The 26336-nt window shown below is 37.7% G+C and overlaps 1 protein-coding gene across 3 annotated transcripts in view; it reads left to right on the top strand.

Annotated features, from left to right (window-relative positions):
* The window catches only part of TBC1D23 (TBC1 domain family member 23), a 65155-nt gene that overhangs the window by 33418 nt on the left and 5401 nt on the right, over window positions 1-26336 (top strand). For 2 of the 3 annotated variants that reach the window (XM_073307592.2, XM_073307586.2), the window contains 9 exons: window positions 6928-7098; window positions 9048-9090; window positions 9908-10017; window positions 12185-12327; window positions 13617-13661; window positions 16609-16697; window positions 18234-18369; window positions 19574-19768; window positions 21627-24851. In XM_073307592.2, coding sequence (XP_073163693.2) covers window positions 6928-7098; window positions 9048-9090; window positions 9908-10017; window positions 12185-12327; window positions 13617-13661; window positions 16609-16697; window positions 18234-18369; window positions 19574-19768; window positions 21627-21708 — 1014 coding nt within the window. In that variant the 3' untranslated portion in view covers window positions 21709-24851. The remainder of the gene's footprint in view (window positions 1-6927; window positions 7099-9047; window positions 9091-9907; window positions 10018-12184; window positions 12328-13616; window positions 13662-16608; window positions 16698-18233; window positions 18370-19573; window positions 19769-21626; window positions 24852-26336) is intronic. The other variant, XM_073307603.2, reaches the window with a different exon arrangement.

The raw sequence follows: 26336 nt of genomic DNA, 5'->3' as shown, positions 1-26336 counted from the left end.
GCTTCTGCTGGGCTGAGAGTATAGTTGGATAGGTTAACAATATTGCTAGGTGGGTTGAGGGAACCATTGCTGTGGCCCCTTGTAGCATGTAGTAGTTTAGAAAGTTTAGTGTCCTTTTTCTTTTGTAGAGAAGCAAAGTGTGCGTTGTAAATGGCTTGTCTAGTTTTAGTAAAATCCATTGTACATTGTAGGGAGAGTGGTCACTTTGGATGAGCTATTACCAGCAGGAGAGTGAGTTTGTGTGTGTGTGGTTTTTGGGAGGGGATGAGAGAACCTGGATTTGTGCAGGAAATGGCCCAACTTGATTATCATGCACATTGTGTAAAGAGTTGTCACTTTGGATGGGCTATCACCAGCAGGAGAGTGAATTTGTGGGGGGGGGTGGAGGGTGAGAAAACCTGGATTTGTGCTGGAAATGGCCCAACCTGATGATCACTTTAGATAAGCTATTACCAGCAGGACAGTGGGGTGGGAGGAGGTATTGTTTCATATTCTCTGTGTGTATATAAAGTCTGCTGCAGTTTCCACGGTATGCATCCGATGAAGTGAGCTGTAGCTCATGAAAGCTCATGCTCAAATAAATTGGTTAGTCTCTAAAGTGCCACAAGTACTCCTTTTCTTAATGCCATTATTGAAATCCATGATATGGCCACCCCTTGAATACTGCATGCAGTTCTGGTCACGCCATCTCAAAAAAGGTATGTTAGAATTAGAAAAAGTACAGAGAAGAGCAACAAAAATGATTAGGGGTATGGAACAGCTTGCATACAAGGAGAGATTAAAAAAGACTGGCACTGCTTAGCTTAGAAAAGAGATGACTATGTGGGGATATGATAGTGGCCTCCAAAATCATGAAGGCTGTGGAGAAAGTGAATAGGGAAGTGTTTACCACTTCGCATAGCACAAGAATCAGGGGTCACCTATTATATTTATAGCAGCAAGTTTAAAACAAATGTAAGGAAATAAATACTTCACTCAATGCACAGTCAACCTGTGGAACTTTTGGGTTGTTGTGAAGGCCAAAATTATAACTGGGTTCAAAAAAGAATTAGATAAATTAATGGAAGATAGGTCCATCAGTGGCTATTAGCCAAGAGGGTCAGGAACGCAACCCCATTCTCTGGGTGTCCCTAAACCTCTGACTTCCAGAAGCTGGGACTGGATGACAGAAGATGGATCATTCAATAATTGCCATGTTCTGATCATTCCTTAAAGCATCTGGCACTGGCCACTATAGGAAGACAGGATACCAGATGGCCCATTGGTCTGAGCCCCATATGGCCATTCTTATGTTATGAATGAAAGTTTTTATGTCCTTCATTTATATCACTAGTTTTCATGTTTCTGTAGTATTGTTTTAATCATCAGAAGGCAGTTAATACTGAATATTTAAATACAATTATTGTCTGTACAGGTAAGTTCTTTTTGCAAGTGAACCAATATTTATGTAGGAAAGAAACTTACATATTTTCCTATTGATGCATGTGGATAATAACTCGCATTAGCCTTAATGAAATATTTGTGTTCATTGAGGTAGAAATAGGCCCCTTTAACTGTTACATGTTATAGAAGAATATGTTTTATTAATCAAAATTAGGTCCTTCAAACTGCTGTCCTCCCTTTTCAATATACTGGACATATTAAAATAGGCATTTAAACGAGAGATGAACTGGGATTAATTGCTGTAATTTTACAGTTGACTGGCTATAATTGCCCTTACTGGAATAAATAAAACAAGCTGTCATATCACTGATGAAAACGCATTCAAGTAATAAAAATAACCGGTTGCAGTTTTATTTGTATGTATGCTGGGTACAGTATGGAGGATTTAATGTAAGAAGCAGTATGTCCAAACAATTGCTGATTGAGAATAAAAGCTATTCAGGTAACTTTAATGCACTTTATTCACATGTAACAGGTGAAATACTTTCACAGGGGGAGTAAACATTTGACTCCATGTAATTTGTATATGGCTTTAGTGGCAGGAAGTAGTGGGGTTTAACGAGTAATTAAAAATTACAGCATTTGGCTGTAAGAGGACCCTGGTTCTAATTTGGGTTGAACTACTGACTTGCTGTGTCACCTTGGGCAAGGTGTTAGATCTGTGTGCCTCATTATGAAGTCCAACTAGAAAACTAGATTAAAAAAAAATTTTTTTTCTCTTAACCTGTTGTGTGAGCTGAATTTTTCTGATGGACTTAATTAAGTCTCCTTTCTTAAGCCCCTGCCCCTTGGGGATGGCAGGAGTCACTGGATTTGGGAAGTCCACTTTTCTTCCCCTTTTTGACAGGCTGCGCATGTTGTTGTTGTTTGTGTGATAAATCTGACCTGTAGTGTATTCTGTTCTGTAGTCTAGAAGCTAACACAGTTCTAGTTTTCGAAGTGTACTAAGAACCCTTTCATCCATCTGGCTATCTTAAACTTGTCTGTTTGTTTCAGGAGCTCAGACAGTTATAAGTTGTTACACAACTAGCCCTTCCCTACATCTCTCATCTCCCTGTGGGCAGGTGGCGTATGTGTGCATTCGGTGCAAAGAGCTCCTGGCCCTCAGAGACCATGTACGGGCTTTGGAGACCAGAGTGGCTGAACTGGAGGAGCTGAGGGAGGCAGAGAGGTACATAGATGAGACTTTCTGGGACAAAGCAGAATGGTCCCATCCCCGGTCTGACAGCCTCTGTGCTGTTGAGGAGGATGAAAGTCGCAGGGAAGGAGAGTATCTAACTGGAGCAGAGGGAAACAATCCCATAGTTGGGACCCTCCTTCCAGATGATGATGTGGTATCCTTTCACACTGAGGATACCTCTCCGGGGGAGGGAACTCCAGCTATTCAAAAGAGACAAGTATTAGTAATGGGCGATTCAATTGTTAGAAACAGAGATAGCTGGGTTTGCGATGACTGGGAGAACCGCACTGTGACTTGCCTGCCTGGTTCAATGGTTGCGGATCTGTCGAGACATCTATATAGGCTTATGTGTAGTGCTGGAAAGGAACCGGTGGTCATGGTATATGTAGGTATCCGTGACATAGGGAAGGATAGGAGAGAGGCCCTGGAGGCCAAATTTAGGTTGCTAGGTAAAAGATTGAAGTCCAGGACCTCCATGTAGCATTCTCTGAGATGCTCCCATTTCTACGTGCAAAGCCAGTTAGACAGGCAGAACTGCAGAGTCTCAATGAGTGGATGAGACGAAGGTGTAGGGAGGTGGGGTTTAGATTTATTAGGAACTGGGGAAACTTTTGGGAAAGGGGGAGCCTATACAGGAAGGATGGGCTGCACCTAAACCAAAATGAAACCAGATTGCTGGCACTTAACATTAAAAAGGTCGTAGAGCAGTTTTAAAACTAAGGGCTGGGGGAAGGCCGACAGGTGCGGAGGAGCACATGGTTCGGACATCCCTTAGGGGGTATCTATTAATAGAGAATCTCTATGTCCTAGTGAGGATGAGAGGATGGAAAATGATAAAATACAGGCAAGGTCTGATCAAAAACAGTCAAATAATTCCCATTCAACTACATCGTGTAATGGCAGACACATTTTTAAAGTGATTATATACCAATGCTAGAAGTCTAAATAATAAAATGGGTGAACTAGAGTGCCTGGTTTACATGAGGATATTGATATAATAGGCATCACAGAAACTTGGTAGAATGAGGATTATCAATGGGATACAGTAATACCACGTTACAAAATATATCAGAAAGACAGAACAGGTCGTGTTGGTGCGGGAGTGGAATTATATGTGAAAGAAAACGTAGAATCAAATGAAGTGAAAATTGTAAATGAATCAAACTGTACCATAGAATCTCTATGGATAGAAATTCCATGCTCTAATAATAAGAATATAGTGGTAGGGATATATTACTGACCACCTGACCAGGATGGTGATAGTGACTGTGAAATGCTCAGGGAGATTAGAGAGGCTATTAAAATAAAAAACTCATAATAATAATAATTAATAATGGGGGATTTCAGTTATCCCCATATTGACTGGGTACATGTCACCTCAGAACGGGATGCAGAGATAGTTTCTTGACACCTTAAATGACTGCTTCTTGGAGCAGCTGGTCCTGGAACCCACCAGAGGAGAGGCAATTCTTGATTTAGTCCTAAGTGGAGTGCAGGATCTGGTCCAAGAGGTGAATATAGCTGGACCACTTGGTAATAGTGACCATAATATAATTAAATTTTAATATCCCTGTGTCAGAAAAAACACCACAGCAGCCTAACACTGTAGCATTTAATTTCAGAAAGGAGACCTACACAAAAATGAGGAGGTTAGTTGAACAGAAATTAAAGGGTACAGTGCCAACAGTGAAAGCTCTGCAAGCTGCATAGAAACTGTTTAAAGACACCATAATAGAGGCTCAACTTAAATATATACCCCAAATTAAAAAACATAGGAAGGGAACCAAAAGAGAGCCTAACAACAAAGTAAAAGAAGCAGTGAGAGGCAAAAACAACTGGCTAAACAACAAAGTAAAAGAAGCAGTGAGAGGCAAAAAGGCATCCTTTAAAAAGTGGAAGTTAAATACTAGTGAGGAAAATAGAAAGAAGCATAAACATTGGCAAATGAAGTGTAAAAATACAATTAGGAAGGCCAAAAAGCATTTGAGGAACACTTAGCCAAAGACTCAAAAAAAATTTGCTATTACTTTTTAAGTACATCAGAAGCAGGAAGCCTGCTAAACTGGACGTTCAAGGTGCTAAATGAGCACTCAAGGACGGTGGATGATGGAGATTCCCAAACCTGAGCCATTCTTTTTAGGTGACAGATCTGAGGAATTGTCCCAGATTTGATGTATCATTAGAGGAGGTTTTGGAACAAATTGATAAATTAAACAGAAATAAGTCACCAGAACCAGATGGTATTCACCCAAGAGTACTGAAGGAACTCAAATGTGAAATTGCAGAACTACTAACTGTAGTCTGTAACCTATCATTTAAATCAGCTTCTATACCAGATGACTGGAGGATAGCTAACGTGATGCCAATTTTTAAAAAGGGCTCCAGAGATGATCCCGGCAATTACAGGCCTGTAAGTCTGACTTCAGTACCGGGCAAACTGGTTGAAAATATAATAAACAGTATTGTCAGACATATAGGTGAACATAATTTGTTGAGGAAGAGTCAACATGGTTTTAGTATAGGGAAATCATGCCTCACCAGTCTACTAGAATTCTTTGAGGAGGTCAACAAGCATGTGGACCAAGTTGATCCAGTGAATATAGTACACTTAGATTTTCAGAAAGCCTTTGACAAGGTCCCTCACCAAAGGCTCTTATGCAAAGTAAGCTGCCATGGGATAAGAGGGATGATGCTCTCATGGACTGGTAATTGGTTAAAAGATAGGAAACAAAGGGTAGGAATAATGGTCAGTTTTCAGAATGGAGAGAGGTAAATAGTGGTGTCCCCCAGGGATCTGTTCTGGGACCAGTCCTATTCAACATATTCATAAATGATCTGGAAAAAGGGTTAAACAGTGAGGTGGCAAAATTTGCAGATGATACAAAATTACTAAAGATAGTTAAAACCCAGGCAGACCGCGAAGAGCTACAAAAGAATCTCTCAAAACTGGGTGATTGGGAAACAAAATGGCAGATGAAATTTAATGTTGATACATGCAAAGTAATGCACATTGGAAAGCATAACCCCAACTGTACATATAAAATGATGGGGTCTAAATTAGCTGTTACCATTCAAGAAAGAGATCTTGGAGTCATTGTGGATAGTTCTCTGAAAACATCCACTCAATATGCAATGGCAGTCAAAAAAGCAAACAGAATGCTGGGAATAATTAAGAAAGGGATAGCTAATAGTAAAGAAAATATGTTGCCTCTGTATAAATCCATGGTATGCCTACATCTTGAATACTGTGTGCAGATGTGGTCGCCCCATCTCAAAAAAGATATATTGGAATTGGAAAAGGTTCAGAAAAGAGCAACAAAAATGATTAGGGGTATGGAACAGCTTCTGTATGAGGAGAGATTACTAAAACTAGGACTTTTCAGATTGGAAAAGAGACGGCTAAGGGGAGATATGTTTGAGGTCTATTAAAATCAAGACTGGTGTAGAGAAAGTAGATAAGGAAGTGTTTACTACTTCTCATAACACAAGAATGAGGAGGGTCACCAAATGAAATTAATAGGCAGCAGGTTTAAAACAAATAAAAGGAAGTATTTCGTCACACAACGCACAGTCAACCTGTGGAACTCCTTGCCAGAGGATGTTGTGAAGGCCAAGACCATAATAGGTTATAAAAAGAACTAGATAAATTCATGGAGGATAGCTCCATCAATGGCTATTAGCCAGGATGGGCAGGAATGGTGTCCCTAGCTTCTGTTTGCCAGAAGCTGGGAATGAGCAACAGGGGATGGATCACTTGATGGATCTTTGGTGTGACCCAGTAGGGCCATTCTTATGTTCCTCTTGTCACATCTCCCTCACGCCTCTCTGCTCTTCCCAGCAGCCCTCAGGTACCAATGTAAAAGCAACTCAGAAATGCCTAAAATAGAGGCCAGCCTCTGTGTCCCATTTGTGTCCTTCTCAAACTCTTATTTTGTGTGTCTTTTTGTACGTCATCCCACAGCTATGGAAAATCCTCCTGATTCCAGCTTGCTACCTAACTGTCTTCTCATTCAAGTCCTCCTTTAAAAAAGACTAATTTTTTCTACTGTGTCAATAAGAATTGAGTTAATAAAAATAGAGTATTCCCTTCTGAGGATTTTACAGAAAGTCTTCTGTGTGTGTCTTTGTTAGATAATATGACCTCTGGGACACAGACTGTCTTTAATTTGTGCCTTGTAGAGTGCTGGGCACACGCTGCTTAGTGAATACCAGACAAATGAGAGTCCTGATGCCTTTTTTTGTGTGTGCGCTGACAAGTTGTATGCTAAGAAAATAGTTAACATTCTGTTTATTTTATTCTGTAGATGCTCCAGAACCCATCAGAGTTTGCACAGTCTGTAAAATCCTTGTTAGAAGCACAGAAACAATCCATACAGTCTGGCTCCATAGCTAGTGGGGAGCACCTCTGTTTCATGGGAAGTGGCAGGGAAGAGGAAGACATGTATATGAACATGGTGTTGGCACACTTTTTACAGGTACAACTAGGATATCGGAATTATTGTTTGAACAACTAAAGAATTACGTTCTTTCACACATCAATAAAGAGTGACAAAATAGACTTTCTTTACACATTAACTGTTCTTATAACTACACATGGTTTTGAGCAGTCATTTAATGACCACCAAAATTAGTTGTTCACTTCAACCCAGATCTTGCCTTCCTTAAACAAACCCACGGTAGAGGATCTTGGCATCAGAAAAATTCTGCAAGGGTGCACTGGCACAGTTCTCTCCATATTATTCTATGGGGAGGTAAGATTCATTCTAGCCCTTCTCTCGTGCTCTCTCTCTTTCTTCTCCCCTGGGAAGATGCAGGGATCAGTCCTCCAGATATCTGCATCCATCAGAGAGCTGGGGACTATGGGTTTGTCTACATTACTTGCTGGATTGACGGGCAGCGATTGATCCAGCAGGGGGTTGATTTATCACGTCTAGTCTAGATGCAATAAATCGATCGCCAAGTGCTCTCCCATCGACTCCGGTACTCCACCAGGGCGAGAGGTGCAGGCAGAGTCGATGGGAGAGCGTCAGCCGTCGACTTACCGCAGTGAAGACCCCATGGTAAGTAGATCTAAGTATGTCGAGTTCAGCTACGCTCTGGAGGAAAGTTTAATGCAGTCTGAAGCTGCAGTATCTTGCCTGAGCATTCCCCATAGAAATCCTCCAAAGCTATTGCCACCAGTTCTGTGATTTCACAGCTACCATGGAGCCAGTCTGTAGAGATTCAGATAAGTGATGTGGGTTTTTTGTTTAATGATATGGTTTAGAATAGCATTTAGGGATTATAAATCCCTGTTGCAATAATGCTTCAGAATGGCTGTTACTGTACCCTCTCCAGTTTTCTGTAAAAGCTATGCATCATGGGCCTCACTATGGTCATTCATTCTTTCATTACATCCTGGCTAAAATTACTGTAATTAACTCGTACTTAATTTTCTTTTAAATTGATTCAGAAGCTGCCACAATTACAAAATTTTACTCCTGTAAAGAACATTTTAATGCCAGCCTTTTGCAGTCTTCCCATGAATTCAATTCAAAGTGTTGCTGATGGCATCTTCAGAAATCAAATTCCAAGGGAAATGAGTTTTCTCCTACATCTCTCCAAAACTATTATAACTGAATACATACTGATCTTAATTTCTTTTGGTGTCTTTGAGGAGTGCCAAATGGAAGACTTTTCCATTAGTCAGATCACTTTAACCATTTTGACTTCCCTTTTATACCAGCTCTTCTTTCTGGATTTTTCCTCCACCTCCTCCCCCATTGGTGGTGAGTGTGGCTGACTTTTCTAGGCCATCCCTTTTTTTAATGTAGGTATTGTTTTAATTTGTAGAGTGACTTAGATTCTTGAAGATGGATGTACACAAGCTGAGATGTAATAAATATTTTTTAAAAAAAGCTTTTCAGAACCATGCCATTAGCTAAAAATAAAATGATTGGCCTTCATGGAGTCACTTATGCATTGTCATAGCTGTGAAAACCATATATGGTTCATACTGGGGCATCACAATGAAGAAGAGAGAGAGCTGACTGCAACTTTGTGATATGGAGGAAAGTCGAAAAGCAAGCAACAGAAACATATATGATCTGGTACTTGCAGCACGCTTCTTTTCAGGATTAGGGCTTGAGTATCCCAAATAGTAAACACTCACACATGCTTAACTTTACTCCATGAGTAGTCCTATTAATTTCAATAAGAGTATTCTAATTATTAAAGGTGAGCACATGTATAAGGCATTAGACCATAACTCTATCACTCTCATTTTTAAAAATAAGACTTCCTTGGTTCAAAGAAACTCCAAATTTATCAAGTAAAGTATGCTAAGCATATGTCACGCCCTTAAGGTAGGAACCTGTTTTTCCACCTTAAATTTGAAAATCCATGAGTGTCACAAATATGATTTCCAGTGTTTTTCTTGTTGCAGAAAAACAAGGAATATGTAAGCATTGCCAAAGGAGGATTCATGGGTAAGCTTTTGATTTAATAATGCTTTTTACATTCACTCTTGGCCTGACAAAGCTTTGAATGTGTTTTTTAATGCTGTTGGGATTACTGTTGGTATTTGTTTGGCAACTAGTTAAATGGATGGCAAACATAGTTTATTCACTAGCTTTTTGTCATGTGCTGTTTTAACACTGTGCAATTGCATGTTCATTGTTAATTAGCTTTACCATTGTCACAGTGTATCCTGAATTCTGAATTAATCATGAATGGCTGGGAAGCTTCCCTCCCAATGTCTTTATCCTCCCTAGTGTTCTTTCTATGTATGTTAAAACAACTACAATGTTTCCTAATTATACTTGTTAACAGTGCTGTAATTCTTCACTACTTTGTTTTCTTAAAAATCAGTAACTAGGTTCCCAATGCTGCAATTTACAATGCATGGGCAGACCAGAGTTGAAGTCAATGAGGCTCTGCATGAGTGTAGGGATCCACTCATGTTCTAAATGGTAGGATCAGGACCTAATAGCTTCTACTTTGACTAATAGCACTATTTTGACACACACTCCATCTGATCAAAAATTAAGCAGCCAGTTATTTCCTGGTGCTTCTATGTTTTATGTAGTGTTATTTTCCTGTCTTTTATTTCATTACAATAAGTTTGTTTAGAGGCTCTGTAGTATTGAAAGGAGAAAGCAGTAGCAGGAGTAGCATTTGAACTTATTTGCATTTTTGTAAATCATCTAGAGTAAATGTTGACATCAGCAGTCTGAAGTGAGACATGATCAGATGACTCATTCAAATGTGGCTCTGAACTTCTTTTAAAAATGCCCTTTCTAACAGCACTCCAGCAGCACTTAGCAGACATCAATGTGGAAGGACCCGAAAATGGATATGGCCACTGGATTGCTAGTACCTCAGGCTCAAGAAGTAGCATAAACTCCTCTGTTGATGTAAGTGCATTTATAGATCAGGTTGTATATTTGAAAATGACAAGAAGCAGTGATTTTTGTGTGTTCCATAGTGTCTTTCTATTCTATAAACTCACAGTGCATGTTTTTATTAATTTAGGCCTGATCTTGCAACTGTATGTGTGTGGAGATTCTTGTGCTTGTGTGGCACCTGTGGATATCTGATAGAAGGATCCGAGCCATAATTTTTTGCTCTGTCCAATAGATGTAGATAAGATGGGAAGATGGGTCCTAGATGGCCTAAATCTACCCTTCTCTTACCTCAAGTCTATCCTGCAGAATGTATTGCTACAAATTATAATTGTCCTTAGCTGTATATTTAATTGCAGATTATAACCATCTTTTATCCTGTTGGAAGTAGCCTGAAGTCATCTTGTTTTAGAAGAGAGAATCTTCAGAGAAAATCTCACATTGGTTGCATTTCAATAAAATATATGGAATAGCTACCATTCTTAGATCTTCCTCACTTTGGGGTATATAAAATACATGAGGCTGTACATGGGATGATAAGATATCCTTTTGGAATTTCAGGAAACCTTCCCAAAGGTGTAGAAGAACTCAACCAGTTGTTTACCAAGTCAGTGGCTGGTCCTTGCAAAATTGTTTCATAATCCCACATGAGGTCTATTACATATCTAAAGTCACTTATTTCAGAAAGTGAGGTTGTTCAGGTCTAATGGGTTAGTGAAAGCCAGTGGCAACATGACTCCAGCATGAGGGTGACCAGCCATCTCTAAGAAATGGTGCACTGTGAGGCTAAATTCTCCTTTATACATGCATCTGAGAGATCCATAGGGTATGGAGGTTGTGTTTCCATGGCACCTCTAAATTCCTTTGTTATACCAATAAAATAAAAACCAGCAGGATCTTATTAAAGGGGAAAAGGCAAAATACCACATTTATTGTGAATACAGAAAGAATCATAGTAAGCAGTTAGTTATAGCTATAACATTCCATTCAATCTCATATTTATTCACACATTCATTCATACAAACACACACACAGGTTCTGCAAGGTTGTTATCATAGTTACCAGCCTTAGAGTTGCTCATGCCAAGCCACTGGCCAGATGGCCTGGACATGAGGAGGGAGCAGGGCCTTGTCAGATGCTCATCTGACGCTCCTGGAAGTTGGTTTGCAGAATCAGACCCCAAAGTTTTCACTTTCTAGAGTCCATTTTTATAGGAATTTCTTCCTATGCCAGTCTATGGGAATTTGATTCAGCAACAGCATGATGAAGCATCAGCAGATAGCACATTCCTGACGGCTCCGTGCTGCTAGATGTTATCTTGTTCTTTGGTTCTCCCATTCTTGAGGCTGTTGGGTGGATTCCAGTCTGCCCTCTGGGGGTCCTCTGGTTATTTCCACTTGACGCCTTCTTTAGCCGATGGACGCTGGATTCTTAGGCTGGCACCTCCCTGATCATTCAGTTATTATCCACACCAAGCATCCATCCACATACATCCTCTATCTCTATTTTAATCACAATTGTTAATACAACAAAAGGGCGGGGAGTCTCTGGGTGCTGTTTCTGTTGTTAGAGTATTGCTTTGAGTCTCTCTCTCTGTGAATTGCTTTGAGAACAGACTCTGTCTTAGAATGTACTAACACAATTAGCAGCTTGCAAGTTTCACATATAGAGGGAGAGAAACAGTACCAAAAACCAAGAGACCTCTGAATTAGTAATACCCTGGAATTTAAACTATGGGGAATCAAACTCACTTGTGATTTTAATACAGAACTTCTTTAATATGATCCAACACCTTCCTTACTTGTAATATTCCAAGAAACACATTTCCTGAATCTTCTGTGCCCCTTCTAGTGGTAGGTAGAATATGGCTTTTAATTTTTATATACATTTACATTTTTACATGGTTAGAACTATTTCCTCTCAGTGGAGTTTCAGAGCACCGTTCTAAGTAATGGGGCTTGGTAGCTTATTTTTTAAATGAGCTTTACTTTAGTACTTTATGGCTGCCATTCTTTTTAAATCCTATTTCTGTGATAAACAATACTAATAGTCTAGAGAACTTTCCTGTAAACAATAGCAAGTGATCATGCTCAGTATGTTGTAGCTTTTCATTCTTAACAAATTACTGATAGTAAAAATGTTGTGTTACAATTAATTCTTAGAGCTCTTACATTTACAGGGTGATTCTCCTAATGGTTCAAGTGATGGAAAAGGAGTCAAGTCCTTGGTAAATAAAATGACTGTTGCTTTGAAGACTAAATCTGTGAATGTGAAAGAAAAAGTTATTAGTTTTATTGAAAATACATCAACTCCTGTGGACAGGTGGGTTATTTATATGTGATTATCAGTGATGAATGACTCCCCATTTCAACTGGATGTTTTTGAAAGTATGAAGATTAGACTAAATAATAAGAATCAAGAGAAGATAGCTTTCAGTTTGTCAGGCTTTGAGTGTGTTTTATTTGTCTTCTCTTCCTTCCGTCCCCGCCCCCTGGGCCCCCTTTTTGGAATTTCCTTCACCAGCATTTGCAAGATATCATTGTCTTAAAGCATGACTAGTTTGCTGGCTCATAATTCCAAGGCTAGTATCTGCACCCCCATCTCTGGATGATAATGCAGCAAACTGCCACTATAATAAATTTATAACAAAGAAACCTGTCTAGTGATAAAGGCATTTAGAATGGGTTTTTCAAAAGCGTTAGTAAGACTCCCATTGACTTCAGTATAAGCAGAGTTAAATCAACACTGAATACTCTTGAAAATCCCACCCTAAATCTTTATTTTAAACAGTTTTGCTCATTGCACATGCATTTGTTTAAAGGGGAGGAGCTGAAACAAAGAGAAATATAAAAAGTGATTGTCCTGACTTTGTGGCTTGAACACAGAACTAAGATCCATGAACTCCTGGATTCTAAGCACAGTTCTAGCGTAGACTTTCCCTTTCAGCTGGAGAGGTTTTCAGAGTCTTGTTTTCCCAACTATAAAGTAGGAATATTGATTTCACAATGGGTTCAGTGACAGTTTTAGTTTTAAAGTACATTTAAAGTTGAAGATCTGTTTTCTAAATATTTGTGAATAGGTCTGAATTTGATAGCCTATTTTACAACTCTTCTTTAAATTTACTGTAAGTCTTAATAGTTGCAAGGTTGTGAAAGATGGATGCTATTGAGTGCCTTTTAAAGCACTGAGATATATTTACTTGTTAATGAGGCTCAGGATGGCTGCTGTGGTGAACAGTGGTTCTCAAATCCTCACCTACTTAATTTTTAGTCCAACTAAAAGGGTTGTTTACAGCTTGGTTTCTCTGTTGCAATGATGCAGTTACTACTTACACCATGGTTTAGAGCAGAAGTATCTTGTAATAAAAATACCCTTTTGTTTCTGTTGCACCAAGCATTCAAATAAGGCTCATATATAAATCACATCTAATGTAGAAATGCCTCTTTAAAATAATTTCTTCCAAGCTTCCTGTGGTCCCTGGGTAGGTCTGCTGAAATATTGTTGGGTTTGAGGAGATGTAGGGAAAAATTGCTGATACAGAGTACTCATTTTTTTATACTAGGTTTTTTATTTTTTATAATTGTTCTGTCCTCTGCCCCAATTTGCTATAGAATATCTTTCAATCTTTCCTGGCCAGACAGAGCAAGCATGGAGCGGTAAGCCAATGAGTAGACCAATCTGACTAAAAACACCTTTGTCCTTTTGAGCATGACTTCACAATGTTTGTAAGCATTGGTCTCACTGACATCTCTGAAATTCTATATATCAACTTTTTAAAAAGCTATGCTTCGCATCAAACTTAACGTTTTCAAGTGCTATTCTGCAGTCAGGGGAAGAAAAGGGAAATATTTCCAGTGCTTTCTTATTCTCTTGGCTTTTATTCAGTCTTTCAGTTTCCTTCCTCTTTATTTGAAACTTTTTTTTTTAAATCTAGTCACTTCAGTTTTGCATTTTATTAATTATTTGTTGTAGGGAAAAGGGGCAGAAGCCTTTATTTAGCAGGCTTCAGTTTTGAGCTTCAGAAGGAGAGACTTGAGCTTCGAAGGAGACCTATTACAAGCTGTTCAAAAAGTATCTTCAGAGCTCAGGGTGCTCTAAGAGTGTTAAAGTCCTCTTGGAATTTTGTCAGCAAATTTAAAACTACTGCATTCCTAGAGAGACATGGTGGATAAGGTAATATCTTATTGGACCAACTTCTGTTGGTGAGCGAGAAGAGCTTCTGAGCTTTCACAGAGCTCTTCTTCAGGTTAGCTGGAAAGCTTCTCTCTTTCATCAACAGAAGTTGGTAAAAATATTACCTCACCCACATTGTCTCTCTAAAGTCCAGGGATTGACATGTCTACAACAATACTGCGTATTCCGAGCACATTCTTAGCCTGTGGTAATGGAAGATGCTGGTCAGAATGAAGATGCTCACACTGTGGGAACAGCAAACAGAGCCAGAAAAACAGGCACACCTCTCAACTGTCCCTCATTTCGTTCCCAGAGTTAACTTTGTTCCACACAAATTTAGTATCCCTTCACTTTTAATGATAAAATTATTTATGTCAGAAATAATCATGAAACTGTGCTTATAAAAAGTTACTTATGCCAAACAAAGGAATCCATAGCATTTTCTGCACGAAAAATACTTTGGTCTCCCTCATTTTTGGGTCTTTGTCACACATTGCATCCCACATTTGAGTCTTGGCAGGTTGTGCTGTATGGAAGTGGGTGCTGAAAAAGTCATATTTTTTTAAAAATATCAGTTCTATTTTTAAGGATTTTGATTCACTTTTTTCTAGTAGATTTGTCCATTCTCTGAGAATGGGGGAACATCATGCTGGCTATGCTAGGTCACCCAATATTATTAGAGAAAGGAGATGGTATAGGGTGAGCAAAAACAATAGTTAATGTTAAGGGTATCCTTGTAGTCCTTGGAAGGAAACAGGAATATCCCAGTAAAACTGATACATATGGTTATTTCAGGATTTATAAAGCTACTTTAAAAGAATAAAGATAAAAACCTCTTAGGAAACATTAATATTAAACTATAAAATTGTTTCTTTGCAGCTTTTTAGTGTTGTACATCAGGTGTTTTATAACTGACAGACCATCCTACCTTTTGTTTGTTATGTAGAAATATTGCTGCATTGAGTATGTACTTGTCCCTTAAAGGAATATTGCTCCCCAACATTCAAATCATCTTTCTTTTTCCATTGGAAAGTTGTACTGACAATATTAACTAGTTAGAACCCAGGATAAATTAATGTACTAAGACTATGCTTTTCTTAAAATTCCAGCTCTGTAAAGTGGAAAAACATTTTTGTCTCATTGATTCAGTCATGCCAATTTTATCTTAACCTGCAAAATCAGACTGTTTTTGCTAGTAATCAACTGAATGGAATTAGATTAAATGAGATCCCTAACCTGTACCACAAACTGATCTCATATAGTGCCATTTAATTCCTGTAGAATTCCCCATTTCTAGTTTAATATGGTGCAAAAATTTATATAGTAGGCCTTTCTTTTTTGCTTTGTCTAACCTTCCTCTGTTAATGCAAATATAACCTCTTTTAAACCCTAGCTATGAATTTCAATTAACATTATAAATATATAATCTTATTAAACATAACCTCCTCTTACCAAATCAGTAATCTACAGTATTCTTCCTCATTCTTTTTTCTTAAAATTCCATATGCACAAAAGTCTAGCTAAATAGTAAAATAGAATCACTGCCCTCTTGGATTGTCAGTGTCATCGATGCTTATTGTCTTAAATCACTAATGAGCACATTTTTATATTACTTTTTTTGTATAGCATATTTCTGTTTTTTCTCAATTAACAATTAGTTTTTCCATGTTCTTTCTCATTCAGTAACTTCTAATCAAATAGCCCTAGAAGATATAGCAACTTGTTAGACTTCCATGGATAGATAAATATCAGCTTTCTTCAATATAGTACTAAAGGCACAGGTACCCTCTTGGACCCGGGTCCACAGATGTATATAAATTAGTGTGCATCAATATATTGGCTCAAAACAGGAACAGAGCTTTATAGATGTTTAAGTGAAGCAGATTTGTTTCCTTTTTGTATCTACACAGTGTTATCCTTCGGGAAAATCTCTCCAAGAGTGACCCTCTTGCCAGTCCAGCGAACAGTCAAATGTACTTTTTAATATTCTCCATCTTTTCCCTCCACCCCAATTTACAATCCTTCCAGAGCCATACAGCATGTTAAAATGTAATTCAGACAAACACTAGAGTGCTCTGCTGGGTATTTCAGAGCATCTCCTTAAATGTTTTGGATTTTTAGAATGTTTTTGCTGTTCGAGAGAATGGTTAGAAGTTGTATGTAAGATGCAGGACTACCTGCTTTTCAGTTACAATGCTTAAAAGTGTTCAGTCTGGCAAATAACCCCATGATCTGCTTTTACTAATCTGGTGCTTTCTGGGTCACTCCCGGCTTTCTTGCAGTAGACTTTGAGACTGTGGATTCCTCTCTAGTTGCACAGATACGGTCACATTTTGATATTGCATGCTGCTATAGTAAATGTTGTACCATAGGATCTTAAAAGTTTTTTGTTTGTTTTTTTTTTCCCCTCCTGCCCTCTCCCCATGCCAGACATGTTAGCAGCAGTGACAGATTGGGAAAACCCTACCGTGGTGTAAAACCGGTGTTCAGCATTGGAGATGAAGAAGAATATGATACTGGTACAGTAGGAAACTCTATTCTTATTTGAAGTCCCCTTAATTTAGACACATACATAACCTCTTTTCTATTTGACTGTCACAGGGTACCGTTGTTGTCTATCATTAACTACAAATTAAATATTTTCAATTAACAAAAATATTTTTAAATAATTATTCTTATTATTAATCAGATTAGAGGGGCTTAATGACCAAGCAAGAACAGGGCCCCATTGTGCTGGGCATTGTACAGACACCGAATAGTAGACATTCTCTACCCTGAAGAGTGGTTCCCCCCCTTTAACTGCCAACTCTGCAAATTCACCTTGAGGATCTGACAGTCAAACTGCATTCTCTTTTTCACTCATTTGTTTTAAATGTCTTGCAAGCCCACATCTGTCATCATTTACACGCATGCAACCCTGTTAACCTCCACTGAGGTTAAGCACTTTGACCTGCAGTACCTTTTATTACTGGCGATAATGATCAAGAAGAAAAAAATCCAATTTGATTGTCTGATCCTAGGTTGTCTGCTTGGCTGGCAGTTAGGCTGTGTGTATACTGCTCTGTAGTTTGGACTAGGAGGGTGTGAATAGCAGTGCACACCAGAGTGCTGTGCTGTAACTCCTCTGTGTGGACACTGCAGTCACAAACTAAAAGATTTATAGTTCACATTAATGGCTGTTCAACCAGGACTACATGCTCCTTAGATGTGTACCGACTGTATCACTGATTGTCACTGAGTGCTGCGATCACATAGCTGCCATCAGGATGGGCACAAGCTTTTCTACTGTCAGTTCAGTAAATTCTGTCAGTGTGTTCTTGTCCCCCAGAAAAACCTCTTTCCACACTTATATTTGCAAACTATTTGTGGAAAGTTTTCTGCCATTTCCATTTGAGGATGTGATGTTACCGACTAGGGTGTATACAATGGATATGATCAGGTAATTTAGGTCCACAGTAAGGCTTTGTCTATAGTACTTATGTATTTTTTAATAAAAAGTGTTTAACAATTAGCTTTTAGGATTTTTTTAATTTAACATTCTTTTTTAAAACAAATCCTGCAGTATGAGCAAAACCAACATTGCACAAATATATTGTGCTTGTGCAGAAGAACAAAAAAGGTGAAACTATTTTCTGTGCAGTTACATTGTATTTACAGTGGTGTAATTGGGAGCAGAATTTGTCCCATGACTTCTAACTTCAGTGTCCCTTCTTAAAAAATTACCTTTTTAGATGTGGATGTGCATAGCTACAACTCTATATTGTCTTGAAGGAAACATTCTAACTAGAGCATGCAAAAATAGCTTTGAAAAAGGAGTAATTAAAAGAATGGAGGTGAGAACTCAAATATGGATGCAAGATGATTGGACTTAGTAGATAATGGGTTCCTTGCACTTTTGTGGTTTACACCAAACGTACTATTTGGAATTCTTCAGTGTTCTAATTGGGATATGAAACCGAATTATTTTTATTTTTAATAAGCAATAACATTGTAAACATTGAAGAGCTGACAGATGTTCTGTCTGTGTAAAAGTCCATTTTTCCTCTTCCATATAGATGAAATTGATAGTTCCTCAATGTCGGATGATGACCGAAAAGAGGTAGTCAACATCCACACATGGATAAATAAACCAGATGTGAAGCATCATTTCCCCTGTAATGAAGTGAAAGAAAATGGACACATGTTTCCTAGGTACTAAAGTACTATTTATTCTTAAGAGTATGAAAAAGCTAGTGGTGGTGTTAAATTGTGTCTGGATATTGTCTATAATGAACAATAAGTGTCTGAGCCACTAACTAACTAAGAGCTGTAGTATTTATTGTTTGTATTGTCACAGTGCCTATGAGCCCTAGTCATTGTGCTAGGTGCTGTACAGATATGCTCCTTGACTATTTCTACAGCATGTGTACAGAATTTTACTGCTAAGATTACAATAGAAAGAATAGTACTAATTCTTTTGCAAAACAAGTTGTTTCAGAAAATACTCTCAATAAGTTTCGGGTTTATTTTCAGCATTGGGGCCCCAAACATCCAAGTGTGCCTGCAGTCTGTCCTTGTCAATGTCTGCATAAAAATGTATTTCAGAGGCACTGCTGTCTCTAAATCAGGACACAGTTGCAGTGACCTTTTTATCTGGTCATTAGGAGGTACTGGAGCATGATGCGTAGTGCATGTTCCCTTAGCTGCCCCCAAAGAGTGTGACTGTAGGGACCTAACAAACTTGGGCTGTAGTGTAAAGCATGGTGTCCTTGGCTCAAAACACTAAGTTGCTTAAAGTTGTGTTTTGCTCTTATTTAGACAGATGAACAGAAAACTATTTTATATTTTTATTAAAAAGAATCTGGTGGAAGATAAAACTCTAGAATTTGACCAACAATTTGACCAGAGACTGCAGTCAATGTTTCACTGTTGCATTTTTGTCATAGTTCCAAAGAACTATACATTTAAACCACTGGAAAAGTTCATCCAGGAAAAAAACCAGCAAGCTCTTCTAAAAATTTTACCTAGGATGATATTGCCTGAAAGCTGCAAATACTTCTGCATGTACATCGAATACAGGATCAGAACCTCTGTGTTGGCTCCCTGTGAGATGTACATGTTAGCTATTAGTTCCTGAGAGACTGTGCAGTGTCGGTGTTCATTGACAAACTATATGGTTTTGCTTTGTGCTATTAAACATTTGCCATGTTTGACTTCAGAAGTGCTTGCATTTCAGTTCTGAGAGAAGTTTGTAAAGTGTTTAGGAATTCTGAATTAAATATGCGGCATAAATATGAAACTGTTGGAATTTGAAAACTGTGTTAGCTAGCTCACAGTGAGAGTTATCTTTAGTATTAAACTTTCTGTATATTTGACCCTTACTCCATTTGTTGGTAAATTCTTTCTCTTTTTAAAGTCATCTCTTAGTAACTGCAACACATATGTACTGTTTGAGGGAGATTCCATCACGAAGGGGATTGGCTTACATACAGTCTCGTCAGGCCCTAAACTCGGTAGTTAAAATTACATCCAAGAAGAAACACCCAGAACTAATCACCTTTAAATATGGGAACAGCAGTACTTCGGGCATAGAAATTTTGGCAGTTGAAAGGTAAGACTGTTTCTCAATTATGAACTGATCACAAAACAAAGGGGCTCATCCTGCAAGGTAGAGTGTGCCACTAATTCCTTGGGATATCAGTGGAAATCAGAAGCACTTGGCACTTCCAGAATCAGGCCCAAAGCTAACACTTTGTTTTTAATAGCTGTAATGTCCTGACATGAATCAGGATACACAGCAGATCTACAGTCTCTCTCAAGGAATATTGAGTTTGTGTATTTTAGAAAAAACAATGTACTGATTGTACCCTGATCAGTTTAACAATCTGTAAGATAAGTCATGTAGAAAGAAATGTCTCCTCCTCCACCCATACCTCCATATAAATGCCTCTGAAATACTTTTTAAGTTAACTTTTTATTTTTGAAATAACTCCTTTTAGTAACCATTTTACTGAAAAGTGTCCTCTTAGTAATGGGTCCAGGTAAGAGGCTATTTGTAAGTTTCTATCCTGCTACAAAGGCCCCAAATGTATCATGTGGAAAGGCACCAGATATTCTTCATCACTAAGATTTTGATGTTGGTTTATCACTTTGGGAGAGGGCAGGGAGGGCATAGCCTCCAAAGCAAGAGAAGTATTTTGGGCTTTGTGCTTGCTTCTTTTTTTCACTACAGTTTATAGTTTCTCTTAGATCTTCGTGTGTGTGGAAACTCCAGTATTTAAAGACATTAAGGTGAAGGAATTTTTTTTCTTTTAATAAAGAAGGCTCATGATTAACATACAGACCTTACCTGGTGATGTAAATAATGGATTCCAGATTCTTGTATGTCTGGTTTTCCCAGACATGAAGAGTCTGATCCAAAGTCTATTGACTTCAGTAGACTTGGGATCAGACCCAAAATAATTGTCTTCAGAATAAAATTAACCTAAGGCGATCTGTAAAGTCTGTGTTCTAGAAGACATGCACTTGAGAGTAAACGCGTTAATGAGAGGAGCGACCTTTTTTGTATGGAAAAATGTTCCTTTAAACGTCTAAGTTTTCTCAATGTCAGTATTGATGCATGTTTTTGAAAATTATAATCTTTTTTAAAAAAACTGGTCTTTAGGGGTTGGACAGCTGAGAATTAGTAATATGATATAGAGCCTTTAACCTGAAGATTGCTGGTGCAAATCTATTCTATTCTATATCAGTTCTTATACTGGACTCATCACTTTAGTACAGAGCGCCTTCCACTACTGCATTAAGTAACATGACTAACATATGTCACAGGTTGGTTGTTCTCTCATCCTCTCCCTGAGGGAGAAGCATGTGCAGTGAAGCATCTTGTTTTGGAAGGGTTTTTTACCTAGATCAGTAGTGGTTAAAAGTTACTATAATCTGATGCCTGTTTGGGTGTCCTGTGTGAAATGAGTTTGGTGGTATTGGTCCAGTTCCCAGCAGTAAGTTGTCCATACCACAGAAAACACCACCACACATGGCACTAATTCACTACTTCACTGGCTACCTCCATATAGTGAGCAAGAACTGAGTGGTAAACATGGAAAATGAACTATTCTCTTGTCCATAGAAGTATCTCCAGATTAGGATTGGTATGCATTGGTGGAGTAATGTATGGAGAAATCTTGCCCTGCTGTTGCCCATTCTGTACCTTTCTATGACTAAATCAAGGTTTTCAGTCTTCAGGGTTCTCAACCCAATACTTTTCATCAGCACTGAATTCACAGGAAGAACATTTTCTCTTACTCCAACTACAAAGAATATTACTATTTACCCAACAGTTTTACATTTTAAAAGGGGATTTTCCCAAATCTTACTGAGGCTAAGCTAGAGGATGAATTCAGACATCAGTTTTTATGATTGGCATGGAAAGTTGGCACAGTGTATTAATGATGGTCCTTTCTCTTTTAAAGGTATTTGATTCCAAATGCAGGTGATGCTACCAAAGCCATAAAACAACAGATCATGAAAGTTCTGGATGCGTTGGAGAACTAATAACAAAAAACTGTTAAGATAACAGTTTAAAAAGAAAAGAGGCAACCAATATACTGTATGTGGACACAAAATGACTGCTTTCCAACTGAATACTAATCTAAGAGAACATCTCTGTTTGCTGATGGGAATGCCTGAGTAGCAGGCTTAAAATAGGGTAAATTATTAATTTCTCAGCAAGATTTCAATAATTTTTTTGTTTAACAATTTTGGGGTTTGTTTGTTTTTTTTTTTGCAAAAGTTGTTTGTTATGAAGGTCAGGTTTTTTAAAAGCAGCTTTAATGTAGCAGTTCAGTTGTGTAGAACTATATGAAGGGAATGCAGGTCTTTCGGGTATGGAAAAATAGTTGAAGTGTTGTAAATAACCTTGAGAATTAGAAGTCAAAAATGTCTAAAGCCTACTGCCTGTAAATTTGACTTTGCCTACTGGTAGTATCAAGTATTGTTATCAGTCCTTAGGTTTGTAAACAGAAGAGACAAAAGCTCAGTAATACTACTTATGCCTCTCAAAATGATTGGAACCCAATTCAATCAATCTTCAACTCAAGGTGATTGAAAAATGCAAACCATACTATGGAGGGGGGAAAAAAGTTGATGGTTTTTTTTTTAAACCTACTATACACTATCAGGTAAAATAATTTGAACGGTTAAATGACTGTTTTTAAATACTAGACTGAACTGTATACAATAAGAAAAACTTACCACAGGGTTATGATTTTGTAATTATGCAAATTAAATGTTTTCTGGGTTGAGGCAGTGTTACTATTGTAGTACAAATGCGTGAGTGCTTTTGAGCAAATGAAATTAGAATTCATGCTTCACATGACAGATTACTAGGTGAAAGTGAGTTGTCTGCCTCCATCAAAAGTGAAATATCTAATAAAATATATTCTTTGGGCTGTCATTTCAAAACCCTTCAGTTCAGCACACATGGATTTGTACTAACTTGAAGGTGTGTTCTGCAACAAGAACACACCTAATGCACACAAATAAAGCAAAGTGGTCAAAGCACTGAATATCTGTGATAACTATTTGTTACCTTCAAGGCCATATGGATTTTTCCTTTGAATAACGTTTTAAATTCTTTAATGCCAGAGAACTGACAACTATTCTAGCATCTTTCAGATTTGATCTAAAATAGCTTTCACTAATCTGCAGCTTTCAGATTTCATCTAAATTTGGTTCTCAAGTTAGCAAGCCAATCCTGGAATGCCCTTATGGCCATGGAATAGTTTGTGTGCATGCTGATGCTGAAAGTAGCAAAAACTCTGGAATGATGATTATGGGAATCAGCTGTACTGTGTGGAAACCACTTAGTATTTACAGTTAATAAAATGTAAAATTGATGTATCATAAGGAAATAAATGAAACTGACCTTTATAAAAATCAGCTATTTTAAGTTATTTGAGTAGGAATCAAGCTAAGGCACCTTAATTCTGGAACAAATTCCTTTTTAAAAAATATCTGAATAAACCCCAATAGAACTTGAACTATTGAAAGTATTTGCATGAAATTGCACCTGGCCCAATGCTCCTAGTTTTGCCCTGCAGCTGTTGTATTACATTCCCCACTTCCTGTCCTCTGAAGAGCCTCTGACTCTGTGCCTACTTCAGCAACGAGATTTTTTTCATAATGTTAATGTAAAAATGTTTGTGTTACTGTTTATAACTACAATTGTAAATAAACCTGTACAATTTGAACATAACTTGTTCTAACAGAAGGCATTTAATTTTACACTGTTTGATTTCTGGTGGCCTAACTATAGTTTTTCTAAAAGTGACTTTTTTTCATGGGTTGGGGGGAGGGGGAATTAGATACTTAAAGTGAGAAAAGTAGTTGGCTACAGTTCATAGGCAGCTGGTGTGAGTTTTTTTAAAGTATTTATGTTTGCTTTTAATTTTGAAAGACTTTCATATATCCAATGAAATATAACAGTAGAAAATAGACAAAGCTCCATTATGTCAGTAATATATTTGTAAGTATATGGTTCACCTATCATTAAAATTCATTTGGTTAATTTTATTGGCTGACCATGGTCAACATTGCAGGGATCAGAGCTTATATTTTGAACTTTGCTGTTTATAAATGAACAAATGGTAGAATAATTCAAAAGCCGATTACAAAGCATTCCTAATTCTGTCATATTTTTGTTATGAAAAATATCGACAGCATATTAATATGTAACAATTTTTGCTCACTATTAGTGGGAGGAGGGAAAAATAATTTTGCATTATATTACTGACTTGGGAAGTCAGGGTATAATGGTTTCACAAGTAGCTGAAGTATTTCTAATATCTTGAACAATCCAGCTATCCGTAGTGAAAATTACATTGTTTTAAAATAATTAGCCATGCTTATTTCAAACATAGGAGGAAGGTAATATACACTGCTCCATTATCAGCAATATATGTCCTTTTAGCTAACTGGTACAGTAACTCTGCATTAAAACTTACTTGAAGCGGGTTCTAGCCCACGAAAGCTTATACCCAAATAAATGTGTTAGTCTCTAAGGTGCCACAAGGACTCCTCATTGTTTTTATCTCTGTAGGTTAAACATCACCAACATTATGGAATTCATAATTTATGCCACCAAAAGGGATGATGATAAACTAACCATTTCTGAGATAATTTATAGGTTGTTTACAGAATTATATTAGACAACCTATGAAAAACGTTTTCAGTATTTTTTTCTCTCACAATGTAATTATCCACAATTGGAGGAGGAGACTGTTTTCAATTCATTTTAGTAACTTGCATTTTTTTAATATGAAGTAGCTACACAGCAGTTTTTTGCTAAACAACAAATCCAATTACAGTGTGGAGTGGAGTGTAAATAGGAAGGGTATATTAGAAGATTCAAAATGTTACCTATTTATCTTCCCCCTCTATCTTCCTTATATTTCTTTTAATTATTCTCTAGAAACTTTCAGAGTCCTGAATTATTGCAAAAGATGTCTGTGTGTAGCCCTCAATGTTTCTGAATGTAAAATGGAAGCTGCTACCTCCATTTTTGATGAATTCTTTCTCTGTTTCATTTAACTCTCTTTGGATAATGGTCTAAGGTCTCCAGCCCAATCCTGAATGTCTACACTGCAGTTAAACAGCCTCTTACCCCAAGCCCCATGAGCCAGAGACAACTGATGCAGGTCAGCTGTGGGATTTTAGTTGTAGTGTAGACATTGTGAGCACATGTTTACCATTTCTTAATTAATAAACCAATGGGACTAATGTGTAAAACTGAAATATGTGCATAAGTATTTGCAGGATTGGGGCCTTTATTGCTAATTCTTATTTCTAATGCCTTATCTGTGGAGATACCTTCTTAATTGCATTGTCCTCTTTAGATTTAATAAGTTATTTGCTGCTCTTTCAGTTTAGCTTCTGTTATGAGCATATACCATTCCAGTCCTGTAACCTGCTCAACAGTATTGATTTTTACCATGATTTTAAAATGTATTTCCCAAAGTACTGAGACAGACATGTAACTTAACTGTTTTAGTATAGAGATTCTATTAAATTGCATAGAGAATTTGCCCTTTAAAAATATACCTTCTGTGTACTAGTAACTTGTGCTGTTGGGGAAAACAGTACCCAGAAAACAGCTTTCAAGCCTTGTGAGTTCGACTTTTAAAAGACTATTTTCAGTTTTTCTGGTATTGTAATATTACAAAACTATACCTTTCAAAACTTACTGAATTTTGGATTTGTAGATTTGACTATTTTTAGTGTTTTTTTCTAGGAGTTTTCCTAACAGGCATGTTTCCCATGCCACCGAGCCTCCCACTTCTCTCTGCTGAGGCTGTCTCTCCAATATTTCTACTTCAAGCTCTTGAAGTCTGAGCTGTGGCACCATCTCTTTTTATGCTGGGTTGTCAACTGTGCTGAACTATATGGTGCTTTTGTGGGCTGAATAAATGTCATTAGGATGAAAATCAAACATCTTTCCCATTTACACCATGTCTAGGTTAACAGGAGTTAAAGGCATATTGTACTTTAACACACTGCACCATATACGCCCCCTCTTCAAATGCATCTTTAGTAGGTTTGTAGTTTTTAGCAAAACTGATAAGCACGAGAGTTAAGTAAAGCATTATTCATGCAAAATAACTGTAGTGCATCTAAATACCTAAACAAGGGTGTTGCATATTTCTTAGTTGGTGTAGCCAAGCTTATTGCACAGAGCAGTGTTCCGTGTATCCCTAATAGTTGGTTCGTTAAAGAAATGGTAGGTAATAGACACCACCCTTTTAACTGTTTGCTATAATTGGAACCTTGACTGAAATTATCCAGACGGAAGAAACGCTTCTGAAAAATATTAAGAATAGGAAATATGGAAATGAGGGTGCAGGGGCAAAGTTATGCAAAGTAGAGCAGTAGCTGGTAGTCTGTAGAACCAAATCATTAGAAAACTATAGTTAGGGGAAGTCCTCCTATGTAAAGGAAGAATGGGATATGGTGATGTTGATGGATAACCTGTTCGCTAGAACCTGGCTGTATAAGACCTGATCTCCAGTGAATAAGCCTTAAGCATTCTATGGTGGGTACCTGGAGCTGCAAAGGTAAAGTCACAATACACAGACTATCACAGCAGACAGCTAAGAGGCCCAAATTCACAGCTACCATGTGTGAGG

This window comes from Lepidochelys kempii, chromosome 1 (genome assembly GCF_965140285.1).
Source record: "Lepidochelys kempii isolate rLepKem1 chromosome 1, rLepKem1.hap1, whole genome shotgun sequence".
NCBI classification, from domain to species: Eukaryota; Metazoa; Chordata; order Testudines; family Cheloniidae; genus Lepidochelys; species Lepidochelys kempii.
The sequence above is the reverse complement of the archived record's forward strand: the minus strand, read 5'-3'. Positions and strand labels throughout refer to the sequence as shown.